This window comes from Labrus bergylta, chromosome 19 (genome assembly GCF_963930695.1).
Source record: "Labrus bergylta chromosome 19, fLabBer1.1, whole genome shotgun sequence".
Lineage (NCBI taxonomy): Eukaryota > Metazoa > Chordata > Actinopteri > Labriformes > Labridae > Labrus > Labrus bergylta.
In genome coordinates, this window is record NC_089213.1 from 11,598,862 (window position 1) to 11,612,179 (window position 13,318).

The window sequence follows — 13,318 nt, forward strand, 5'->3', positions numbered from 1 at the left end:
TATAACTACTTATAATTATCCTTATTATTGTTTCCCCCCCTCCTAATAGTAAAAGGTACTCTGGCCCACGCTCCAGCATAGTAGGTGGCGGTACTGCGCCTTAAATACTAGTCGCCACCCGCCATTAAACTAAAAGAAGAAGAAACCGGAAGTGGTTTACGTCGTCATGCTAACGTGCTAATTCTACACGACACGGTACACCGGGAACCGAAAACCTGTGTGACTTTGTAGTTAGAGGTTCAGCCCAGGTTTACCGGAGGATGGCGGATAATGAACACCTGCCGGGGTTGCTGGTGACGGCTCGTCCTGCTAGAAACAGCGAGAAAAGAAAGACGGAGGCCGAGAAGGCTGCAACTAAAAGCAGTGGACAAAACAGAGTCAACATCGGTACAGCTTTTCAACGATGGAGACAACTGAGGGAGCTCAAGGGCCTGCGAAGCGATGCCATGGTTGCTCTGTTTCTGTTGGACAGGTGAGGGGGGGGGGGGGGTTGCTTGTCTTCATCAAATATGTAGATGTTTATGAAGCCACATTAGCCCAATGCTAACGTTAGCTCCTCTGGCTGTGTAGGCTATTACATTAGCTACTGTTTCATGTGTGTTGTGGTTTGTGTGTGTGTGTGTGGTTGGTTGTGTGGACGTTTTTCTGCTGCAAACGTCACCTGCGCACCTTGGCACAGTTGGCAATCACAGGTAGGGAGAAAGGGGAGACACAGGTGAATGGGGATAGGATAGGGAATTAGTGGAAGCCGCACAGTTTTTCAACCATAAGTGTTTGAAGATGTTGTCCGGCGCGTTTAGACTTTATCTGTGTTTATGAGCTAGTTTCGTCTGATGCAGAATAGGCCTACATTCGTCTTTTTGTTGGTGTTGTTTTTAACATTGTTGATAAACAAATACTGCAAACGTAATTTACGGCGGACATTCCTTTTTTTTTTTTTTTACCAACCATGAGTTGGAAATGACTTAAAATTCCCTCCAGTGGCACTTCTTGTTGTTAGATTGCCACTACAGCTACCTTTTGAGCGTGTCTCTGAGCGTCTGTGTGTTTACATTTGCGTATTGACTGTAAACGTGACTGCTTTTTGTTTGTTTTTGTAGTTATGAGAAGCAAACATCGACTCCGTGGAAACCCGGATTGTTGAGACCTCCTCCCCCCGCTGGGTCAGCTGTTCCTGCGGAGTCTCTGTCTGACCAGTGAGTGTAACTTAAAGCTGATATGAACAACAGGTTAGATCACTGCTCTCTCTAATTAACGTACATGAAGATGCTCTTTGACAGAGAGAGCCTACATCAGGAAAAATATGTATAAATATATGCGGTAACAGTGGTTGCTGTTCTACATTTGTATGCACACTGTGGGTAAATATCGGTGTGTGTTTCTGGGGACGAAGGCAAGGATTCTGTTTCACAATCCTCCCCAGAACGTCTTCCCGAGGATTTAAACTTAACCACCTGTAAACAGATGCTGACAATTTTCTGTAATTCCGTTATCTTCACAGTGACGGTGACCTCTCAGTCGCCCCTGAACACACGTTTGAGCTGTTGAAGAAGGTGGCAGAGTACGAGGAGGAACTTCGCCATTTGAAAGAAGAGAACGAGCGACAACAGAAACTACTGGACGCTGCTTTCAACTCTGAAGTCCGGTTACACACAGCAGGTTTGTACAGTTTGTCATTGATTAAACCTCACTCTGAACTTTTAAGATACCAAAAACTGTCCTCTATGTGCTGTTGAAATTTGCATCTGGTGTTTGGCTGCATCGCAGTTGTTCTCAAACTTTGACTATCAGGCCTCTTCCTCTGGCAGATCGAAATGTTTTCAAGCCCCTCGACCCATCTTTCCAAAAAAACATACCACTATCGATATGCAGTTTAAAACGATACTGCAACATGAAACCACACAATTTTAAAGATCTTTAAGCGGTTCGTCTGTGGCGCGTGCCACCAGCTCTACTACGCTCTGCTCCGTTTCAAATACGCTGCGAGTCTATTTTTGACGGAGTACGCTGCAAGCATGTGTCAAGCTGTACAGAATAGAACAAACCAGACAGGAAGTCCGAAAAAGGAAACGCACAGGGCATCCGGTCGATTTCAAAATAAAACAAAACATACAGACTCCTGATCGTATCTTCCTTCACTTTATCAACATCACGTCAAAACAGGCACCAAACGATCAACCAAGGAACTTCAGAAAAACAAAACAACCTGATGTTTGACCGTTTTTCTCTTTATTCCAGCGTGATCTTGTAGTTCTCCTGTGATGTGTGTACAGCAGACGGATTGCGGCGTGCACGGAGAATGTGGAAATAGGGGATTAGCGCTACAGATCTTCTCACTCTGGAGATGAGAGCAGTGAGACTGACACTTTTCTTAACTGTCAGAGGTCAGGATCGATTTGTATTCTGTGTTAATAACTGAGGTAACTGCAGAAAAATGATCCCGCACAGGTCGAATGTGGCGAGGGTGAAGCACTGTCATTAACAGCCCATGTATTGAGGCTGTCGTCTCGAGCGGGAGGCCCGGGTTCGCCTCCACCCGTGGCCTCCTTCCGCATGTCATTCCCCACTCTCTCTCCCTGGTTTCCGACTCTATCCACTGTCCTCTCTCTGCATTAAAGGCACAAAAACCCAAAAATAAATCTTAAAAAAAAAAAGAAAATTATAGAAATGGGGACGTTTACTGCTTCACTCTCTTCAGCTGAATTCGCCCTGACTCCTGAAGAAATGATCAGTCAGACTCTTACCTATCTGCCTGTTTCTTTATGTATCTGTTTATTATCAACATGTGTCTGAGATTGTGAAAAATTGGTTACATTTTTGAGGACCGGCCGGTCACTGGTCAGGTCCCAGCAGGCTGAATACTGGTAGATTCTGGTCACCCACCAATCTATCTGTGCACCTTTTTTTTTAAATACATTCAATAAATATTAACAGCAACTTACAGTTTTCAGATGTTTTGTTTTTCTCCACAGGTGTCGAGCAGCTGATGGTGAGAAGAGAAGAGGTTCCCTCTGAGCAGCAGGAGGGGAGCTCCAGTCTGAACCACGAGGATCAAACAGAGCCACCACACAATAAAGGAGAGAAGCTTCAAGACCCAGAGGAGGCTGAAATCATCAAGTTCACGTTCTTTCCTGTCCCTGTGAAGACTGAAGAAGAAGATGATGTTGAAGAGAAACCTCAGTCCTCGCAGCTTCAACAAACGCAAACTGATCAGATCAGAGATGAATATTCAAAAGCAGAAGCTAAAGGAGAGGAGAGTGAGGGATCAGACCCAACTACAGACTTTAATCCAGACATTCATTTACAGCCTGTTTCTGATGAAGAGGCTTTACATTCCTCTGATACGGATGACAGTGGTGATTGGGATGCCAGTGAACCTCAGGAAGGTTTGAACCCTCTGCAAAACAGAGAAACACCTGTAAGTGATATGAACTGTAATACTGGAAATACATCAGTTAGCTCCTCTGAATGTGCCACAAGCTTTGGTCAAGAGGAACATCTGCAGCAACACAAAGAAATCCTCACAGGAGAGAAACCATTTACTTGCTCAGTTTGTGGTAAGAGATACCCAAGTAAGAAAAATTTACATCAACACATGCGACGTCACTCAGAAGAAAAACCTTTCAGCTGCTCAGTTTGTCAGAGGAGTTTTAACTGGAAAACTGAGCTGGTGACACACATGAGAATCCACACAGGAGAGAAACCATTCAGCTGTTCAGTGTGTGGTCAAGGATTCAGAGACCGTGGATGTCTTAAAAGACACTTTTTTGTCCACACAGGAGAGAAACCGTTTAGTTGCTCAGTTTGTGGTAAAAGCTTCACACAAAGTGGAGACCTTCAACGACACTCTGTTGTCCACACAGGGGAGAAGCTTTTCAGCTGTTTAATATGTGGTTACAGGTGTACACATGGCGGAGATCTGAACAGACACTCTGTTGTCCACACAGGAGAGAAACCGTTCAGTTGTTCAGTTTGTGGCAAAAGATTCACTCAAAGTGGGGCTCTAAAAAGACACTCTATTTCACACACTTTGGAGACATCGTTTACTTGCACTTTTTGTGATAGAACTTTTACTGAACTTGAAAGTGTCAAAAATCACAATTGTGAGTCGCAGATGGCCTAGCGGTTAGACCAGACTATGGATGGAGGTTATCGTCCTCCACATGGGCAGCCCGACTTCAAGTCAGACCTGTGGCTCCTTTCCTGCATGTCATTCCCCGTCACCGACTATCCACTGTCCTATCAAAGAAAGGCACTAAGTCCAAAAAATAACCATAGAAAAAAGAAAAATCCCAAGTGTGTTGGTAAGAGCAGCAGAGATACACAAAACATCAAGAAACTGCAGGAATGTTTCCTTAAAGTACAAATGCAAAGTTAAACATTTGCTGTTTTGAATTGTGGTTTGAAGACGTCCACACACGGTCAACATTGACTTTTTTTAAATGAATTTTCTCTCTTTTTTTTTAAGCCCCTTATGTTCTATTTCCCCTAGCATAATGCTGCTGGCTGATTGTAATATGCATATGGAAAACACTAAAACACACAAGGCCTTGACAGTTTGGTACGACTACAACTATTGGGACTTTCCTTCTCGCACCAAAGGCCAGTTGCACAATCTCATCAGCCGTTCTGGTGTTACCACTCTTCGTTGTGTTGCATCTCGTCCGTCAATAAGCTGGTGAATTTCACTGCCAACGCATCAGTGTCCAAAACTAACCTTTACCGTCAAACATGCCTTACTGTTCATTTACATATGTATTATAAACATATTCGTAATTATAAGGATGCTCTACCCACAGCACTGTAAATGATGCAAACCTAATAAGGTCATAGTGAAGGGGACACGAGGACCCTGTTCTCTAACATTAGTACCCTCTTGAAGCCAGCGAATACTCTTGCAGATCCAAACAGACCGCATTTCTAATTTACCTTTCATTTCCAAAATACTGGAAAGGACAGTTGCAGCTCAGGTCCACACTCACCTTTCTGACATCGCTCTTCCTCCTCCTTGCTTCCTGCTGCCGGCTTAACCTCTGTGGGGTCTCGAGGTTTTAGCCCTGCAGCTCCCCCTCTCTAACTCTCTCAAAACACGTTTTTAAAACGGCTTATTGATTGTCACAGTGCCCTTTTCTGCTTTTTTACTGTGTATCGTTTCTGCCTTTCATTGCAGAATATTTTTTTACTTGGACCATGATATCGTGCTGTTTTCATCGTTGTATTTTTAAAGTGAATTGAAGTGTCATGAAAGGCGCCCTTAAAGGTGGAGTCAGTAAAAATCTTAGCTGTAGTTTGTAAACACAACATTCAAACTGGGCTCATCTCCCCCAGAAGCCCCGCCCCCTGCAGGATGTAGTGGCTGTATCCGAATTACCAAGTACCTACTCAATCTGTCAGTAGGCAGTATGCAGTACGTACTATCTGTGCTGTTTACTGTTAGTACCTACTATTCAGTATGCACACACAGTAGGCAGATATTTGTTCCTACTTCTTCTGATTCATTCAGTATGGAAGTGACGTCATTTATGTTACCCGAACCGGCCGCATTCACCGTTTTTTTTTTTTGTTTGTTTTTTTTTTGTTTTGTTTTGTTTATCTTTATTCAAGAAGTGTAATGCGCATATACAGTCAGGTAAACAAAAAACAATATCACAATGTAAAAGGCAGATTAAATAACTAAATAACATGCAGTACATAAAGAAAAGTACAAATGAAAGACAGTAATATACAGAATATAAAATAAACCAATAAAGACGCATTTAAATAGTGAAATCATTATTTAAATAGAGGGGGAAAGGTTTTATAATAATGCAGATTATTATAAAAAATTATATTTTCTGTTAATTAAAAGTAGTGATTTCAGTCGGGCCTTTAACTCTAGATTAAAAATGGATTCAATTAATCCACGCTCGTTTGTTTGTTTGGACGTGATGTGACGATTTACGTTTAATTTCGCACAGCATTGTGGGTGGTAAAATACAATTCATGTCCTGAAAGGATGCATCAGATCCATACTGCATAAAACCCGGAAGTTAGTATCCATGCTGAAATGTTCAGTATACTGAGGTGGACCCAAAGAATGCATACTGAATGACCACGAAAGTTCAGTATACTGAAACTCCCTACTGAAAAGTACTGCATACTGAACTGTGGCCATTCGGAAAGGGCCTGTAGTTCAGAACGAGCTTTATCCGCTTGGTGTTTCACCTCACTGTGATTATATTTTCTCTCTTCTTTGTTGTAAAGTTCACATCTGTTATATTTGTTATTTATTATAACTCACTAATGACTTGCCTGCTTCCTGATAACACTATGACTTGATATTCTCTCCTCATTTTTAACATTTGATTTATTAATTGAAAACTGATTTACCTGAGGATGAGTGTACTATGTTCAGTTCAGTACTCGGATGCTACATGTTTGTCTAGAGAGTTCTTGATTTCTGTAATTATAACTAAAGTTTGCATCTTCATTTATTTGATGCAGTATTATTACAATAAACCTTCGACTGACTACCAGGACATGTCTCTCTTTCCCTTTTGGCCTTACTAATTTGTAAATGTTCCTTTAAACCTTGTAAAATGTAAGACATTTAATTATTATCCACATCAGGTGTTGACATAATGTGTCATTGTTTAACACTCCAGCACGCTAGGTGGCGGTGATGCGCCTTTAAACTGAAAGGAGAACAACCGGAAGAGGCTGCAGTATGCAATGCTAACACGCTAACTCTCGCTATTTTAAGGCGCAATCATTATGAACTGAAAAGGCCTGTTTGTTTTGAGTAATTTATAACAACGTGATGTTCTTTCCGCTGTTACATTTGTTTTTTTAATTGTTTAACCTTTTGAGTTGAGCCCCGGCGTCATACGAAGCTAACGCAGGTAGCTTTAGCGCGACCGAACAAGTTTTAACCATAGACTGTAAAATATTGGTTTTAACTGGTTTGTGTGTGAAAGGAAAGCTGCAGAGAGATATTTTTGAAGATGTCTAAAGTCCATATGCTGAGAGACTTTGTAAACCAGCGACTGACTGCGGCTGCTGAAGAGATATTTGATCTGTTTGAAGGAACGATAGCAGAATACGAGGAGCAACTTCGTCGATCTAAAGAGGAAAACGAGCGACAACACAAACTACTGGATGCTGTTTTTAACCCTGAAGTCCGCTTACAGGGATCAGGTTAGTGCAGTGTTTCCCTTACAATGAAACCATGTACTTTACAATTGTCATCACAGTCGGGGGGTTTTTTCCCCCCACATCTTCCACACAGTCAGCATCTGAGGGGAGCTTCCTCAGAAGGCCTCACCCTGTAACACAAATAATCTAGTTACACTCTGTCCGGAAGTTTCTATCAAACGACAAACATGCCAAAGTGATGTAATAATAATAATAATAACTTTTAAAAACACAGGTTTACAAAGTGCTTTGACAAACAGCAAAAACAAGAACAAACTAAACCAAACACAGAAGAACATAAACAACAGCAAGAACAAACAAATGCAAAATACTAAGAATAATTAAATACAATCCAACAGAAAAGGACCCAAAGTGCACGATACCCAACAGACATATATAACCCGACCATCACAAGAACCATCATAAGAACCATCATAAGAACCCAGGCAACACAAGAACCCAACAACACGAGCTGAGACCAAGAGGAAAAACAAAGATTTAAAAAGATATAAGAAACTAAAAGAGCTGAAAATAAAAAGATAACAGCAATAAGAAGGTAAGAGCAGTAAAAGAAATAGAAACAAGTGGTTAAAGGATCAAAAAACCCCAAACTATAATATGAATAAAAATATATGTCCTCCATCTCCCCTTCTTCTGATCACTCTTCCCGCCGCACACACTCCTTGAATCTCCACAAAGGAATCCATCTTTATTGAAAGTCGCCAAAACCTTCTTCCTCACGTTTTGTGGAGCAGTAGTCCTCCTCCTCCTCTCCAAATGCTTTTTCAGTGCTTTATCCCTTCGTCTCGTGGACAAACATCCTGTGATCACCATCCACACCTCGGGTAAACTCGGGTGAATTCGGGCAGCATCACCCACTTCAAGGAGAATCCTAACAGATATTCTCCTCCATAGTCTCAAACGTGCTCACGATACAATGTATGAAAAATCTTTGCACGTCAAATACTGAAGAATATCCTGAAGATTATCGTGCCCGACGGAGGAACGCATCAACCTCCCCTGAACAACAGAGCTGTTTCTGTTAAATTTGGGATTATAATGCGTTTGAATAAAACAAGATTTGGGAGAGGAAATGTCTGGGGAGACGCTGGACAACGTGGATTGTTTGATCTTCACATGCATACAGGTGTACAGCGCCGCAGGTCTCCACTGCTCCACTTATTACTCCCTCGTTTCTCTCCATGAGTGTAATCACACACGACTTCTGCCAGACCCCTTCATGATGTAGGTGTACATTTAAAAAAAAAAAAAAAATCTAAATATTAAAACATGTTTGAAATAAATCTGGGACGTTAAGATTGGATCTTTAATAAGACTCACACTACAAGAGAATCTGGGCAGATAATCAGTTCCAAGCAGCCTCGAGTCTGCAGCTCAAATCGGCCCGATTATCCTGCGGTGTGAACCAGGCTTAACTGATAAACTTTCCCACAACACGGGAGTCCTTAAAGAATATCCCATCCTTTTTTTTTTCTTTTTTTTTTGTCACAGCTACCATGGTAACAACAAACAGCTCTTTGTTTCTTATTGTTTTACTGCTCGTTTTCAATTTCACACTTCGATTTCTACTTTGATTCCATTTCTGCCATCGCCAGGCCACCCAAAGAACCCTTTATGAAGGAGGAGGGTATAAATACGACAGCAAGCTTTGGGATAAACTCCTCTAAATCCCCCTGGAAAAGGAACTTTGTATAACTGTTTTTTATCAGAGCCCGACCGATTAATCGGCTGGTCAGTAATATCTGCTGATATCAGTGTATCCAGTGACTAACGGTATCGACTCATTTTATTGCAGATATGCGCCGATATAACTTTATTCATTTACCATTCAAATATAATTTAATTTGAGTATCTTACACGAGCAGTTCTCTTTCAGGGCCCGCTGGCCCGGATGAATGATTGACAGAGTCCGGGCCAGCTGATTGCAGTTATTCACAAAGTATCTTAGCCCTTAATTGAGCTCCTAAAGTAAAGATCTAAAGATGAAGAGTTTCTCACAGAGAAGAAAGGAGGAGAGAAAGGTGATCATAACAATTCCAGCTCTATCACAGCCTCAGTAATATCAGATTAAGTAGACTCTTACAGTTACCAGCATGGTGAATAAACATGAGCTCATAAATATAAGAAAAATACACAATATTTTTATAACTAGAGCTCAATTAATGAAATAAAAGTTGTAATTTACTTTTGCATCAGAATGGTTCAAGAGTAAATTGGTGACTGTTACTTTTCGAATCAAAAGTAACGTTCCTGGACCAGCGGTATTTGACAACTAGTGGCCCGGAGGGCAATTTTGACTTAATGTCAACCCCTGTCTTTCACCAGCAGAGGGCGCTATATGGATTACAACACACATCACTCTCCAGAGTGTGTCGAGCAGTGATGCATGTACATGCTCAGTTACTTTCCAGTTGAGTGACCATCTTGTCTTTGTTATAAATATTTTCCACAAGTGTTTGAAAACTGCATCTGAGAGATCAACACAATAAAACTGTCTATCTATATATCTCTACACTTAGGACATAAATCTATGAAAGCTATCGGATGATATATCGGTATCTGTAACTCGGTTTTTAGGTCATGGCTCGCTACGAGTTCAACACAACAGAAGCAGAGCAGCGGTACATGATTCTAGGTTACTCTAATTCATTTTGTCAAATGATCAGCATGTTTGCAATGACATACCTCAATGTGAACCTGAATTTTCCCTCCTCAACTGATTGAAAGAAGCATGCTGATCTTCTTGCTCCACTGTGTCTTCTTGCTTTGTGACTCTTCCTTGTCTTGGATTTTGTTGCGTCTGCTTCTTCTTCTTCTTTTGTTGTTTATTATCATTTGGCAAACTGTTAAAAGCATTACTGTCTCTTGGATTAGAGTGTTGACACTGCTATGTGTGATTGCATTTTCCCCCTTTATTCTCCACAAAGACATATTGGTTGTATGACAGAATGCATTGAGCCGTAGCGTCCGTTCTGTGAGGGTGCAGGATGAACAAACATGTGTGAAAAAAAATCCCTTTTTATTTCATCAGCTCATCATTTTCAATCGAAAGTTTACGAAATGGTTAAGTCACTCTAAACATGAATAACTTCATAATGACATAAGCAAGAATTCAATTTTCAACACTAGAAAATCCAATGAGATATAGATTTTGACATCTGTATGATACTCAGCAAGTCAGCATCAGTGCAGACTCACTGCTGGAGGGTTTGACAACCCACTCTGAGCTTTGTGATTATTGCAGCTACAACAATTGATGAAAGAGTCCTCAGAACTCGCTCTATGTGGATTTTTTATGAATAGATATACGTGATTGTTAAGTTGTATGTTTTCTTTTCACCACAGGCGTCGAGCAGCGGATGGTGAGAAATGAAGAGATTCCCCCTGAGCAGCAGGAGAGGAGCTTCTCTCTGAACCAGGAGGATTCACCAGAGCCACCACACATTAAAGAGGACCAGGAGGAACTGTGGAGCAGTCAGGAGGGAGAGCAGCTTCAAGAGCCAGAGGAGGCTGATATTAGCATGGTCACTTTTTTCCATGTCCCTGTGAAGACTGAAGAAGATGATGGAGAGAAACCTCAGTCGTCACAGCTCAATGAAAACCAATCTGAAAAGAGCAGAGACATAGAGCATTTGAAAAGAGAATCTGATGGAGAGGACTGTGGAGGATCAGAACCAGACAGAGACTTTAATCCAGACTATCATTTACAGACAGTTTCTCCTGACAAGACTTCACACTTTCTTGGATCTGATAGTGATGACAGTGGTGATTGGGAGGAGAGAGATGAACATCAGGAAGGTTTGAACCCTCTGCAAAACAAAGACTTAGCTGTAAGTGATATGAACTGTAATACTGGAAATACATCAGTTAGCTCCTCTGAATGTGCGTCAAGCTTTGGGCAAAAGAAACAACTGCAAAAACACAAAACAATCCATACAGGAGAGAAACCATTTAGTTCCTCAGTTTGTGCTGAAAGACACCAGAGAAAGAAACATTTACAAAACCACATGCCACGCCATTCAGCAGAGAAACCTTTCAGCTGCTTAGTTTGTAAAAGAAGTTTTATCTGGAGAGCAGAAATAGTGAGGCACATGAGAGTTCACACAGGAGAGAAACCATTCAGTTGTTCAGTTTGTGGTAAAAGGTTCACACAAAGCGGAGACCTTAAACGGCACTCGGTTGTTCACACAGGAGAGAAACCGTTCAGTTGTGTAATATGTAGTCACAAATTTACAAATAGTGCAGATCTAAAAAGACACTATTTTGTCCACACGGGGGAGAAGCGGTTTTGTTGTTCAGTTTGTGGTCAAAGATTCACACGAAACGCAGCTCTGAAAAGACACTTTATTGTCCACACGGGGGAGAAACCGTTTAGTTGTTCGGTTTGTGGTCAAAGATTCACGCAAAGTGGAGCGCTTAAACGACACTCTGTTGTTCACACAGGGGAGAAACCGTTTAGTTGTTCACTTTGTGATAAAACATTCACACGCAGTGGCGCTCTTAAAAGACACTATTGTCGTCACAGGGGAGAAACCGTTTAGCTGTTCAGTGTTTGGTAAAAAGGGTTGCTGCAGGGTTTGTTCGAATCTGACCTTTGCCCTTTGCTGTATGTCACCCCCCCACTCTCTCCTCTCAACCTTTCCTGTCTCTCTTCAGCTGTCCCGCCAAGAAAGGCAAACATGGCCCAGAACACATCTTTAAAAAAAATGGTTGCTCTTTTGGAAATCTGAGGACACACTCTGTTGTCCAGACAGGGGACAAACCGTTTTGTTGCAGTGTTGGTGAAAGACGATTCACTCAGCTTACACATGTCAAAAATCAAGCGTGTTAGAAAGGGCAGCAGAAATATGTAAAAACTTCAGATAATTTGATAAATGGGATATTACATCTGAAGTACACAAGTCATTTGATTTAAAACAGCAAATGTTGTCTGACTATTTGCTAGTAACACTGTATTTGGAGTGGATGTGCTCTCCTAGCATTCAACAAATCTCTTATGTTTTTAACATTTGATTTTTAAGTTGTTTAATGGATTCACTGAGCTAACCTGAGGATGGGTTTAGATGTTTCGGTTCTGTCCTCATACAGCCCTCACATATTACATGTTTTTCTATACAGTCGTTGATGGCCCAATTATTCTTAAAGCTAGCATCTTTTATTCTGTGATTAGTTGTAAGATTTCATGTAATATTTTTGGTCCAATAATAAACCTTCTTTTGACAAACACGTCTTTCCTTTGCTTGTACCAAGACTGCGATGTTGTGTCTCTAAACCCCTAACGCGGGTCGTTCTTGAATAAGTGCGCGTTCAAGGCAAAACGTTTTTATCAAAACGGATGAAAGGCTTGAATGTTAAAGGGCGAGTGTGTAGGATTGTCTGTTCATCATGAGTCTGGTTCTGCTCGAGGTTTCTGCCTCTTAAAAGTTTTTTCATCTCCACTGTTGCCAAGTGCTCATGGTGGATTAACGTTGAGTCTTTGTAATTAATATAAAAGAGTAAGGTAGTTTACCTGCTCTTTTGTAAAGTGTCTCAAGGTAACATTTGTTATAAATTGGCGCTTTAAAAATCAAGATTGATTGGTTGATAGGCAAATGCATATCGGCTTTGAACGGGGCGTTTTACAGATGTAATGATGTAAGGTTTGTTTTTTGGTTATGAGAAGGAAACATTCACAAATCCGGATTATTGAGACCTCCTCCCGCCCGCCTCGTTAACTGTTGCTGCAAAGTCTCTCAGATCATCCTCATTTTCCAATGATGTTGAGAATACAAGTAATAAAAAGAAAAAGTATAAGTACCAACATAAGGATGTAGAGGTAGTAAAAATACAGTAAAAACCAAGAGCACTGTAGTATGTTAGTCATGTTTTAAAATGGACCCCTGGTAACCATGGTAACCATTGTATTGGGTTTGAATATGTTTTGTAATGTGTTCCAGGCGTGAGCAGCACAAAAGGTAAAGGATGTTTTCCCAATGTTAGGCCCTGTTTTCACATTTGCACTGCTGAAAATGTCAGAAGAACTGCCCCTGACATCCTCCTGATCTGGTTGTTCACACATGCACCTCACAGTGGGAGACGATCCCTATGAGACAGGAGTGGGGGTGGCGGTGGCGGTCACCTGAGG

At 41.3% G+C, this 13,318-nt stretch overlaps 2 protein-coding genes across 3 annotated transcripts in view; both read left to right on the top strand.

Annotated features, from left to right (window-relative positions):
- Window positions 1-6,518, top strand: part of LOC109988998 (zinc finger protein 771-like) — a 34,685-nt gene extending 28,167 nt beyond the window's left edge. The window contains exons 1-4 of one of the 2 annotated variants that reach the window (XM_020640637.3): window positions 152-472; window positions 1,101-1,196; window positions 1,502-1,659; window positions 2,973-6,518. In XM_020640637.3, coding sequence (XP_020496293.2) covers window positions 261-472; window positions 1,101-1,196; window positions 1,502-1,659; window positions 2,973-4,123 — 1,617 coding nt within the window. In that variant the 5' untranslated portion in view covers window positions 152-260 and the 3' untranslated portion in view covers window positions 4,124-6,518. Of the gene's footprint in view, window positions 1-151; window positions 473-1,100; window positions 1,197-1,501; window positions 1,660-2,972 lie in introns of those variants that run through there. The other variant, XM_065948345.1, reaches the window with a different exon arrangement.
- Window positions 6,519-6,670: 152 nt separating this feature from the next.
- Window positions 6,671-11,891, top strand: LOC109989002 (gastrula zinc finger protein XlCGF57.1). Its single transcript, XM_020640603.3, has 2 exons — window positions 6,671-7,176; window positions 10,540-11,891. Exons 1-2 carry the CDS (start codon window positions 6,984-6,986, stop codon window positions 11,733-11,735), a joined length of 1,389 nt encoding a protein of 462 aa, XP_020496259.2. The 5' UTR covers window positions 6,671-6,983; the 3' UTR covers window positions 11,736-11,891.
- The last annotated feature ends 1,427 nt before the right edge of the window (window positions 11,892-13,318 follow it).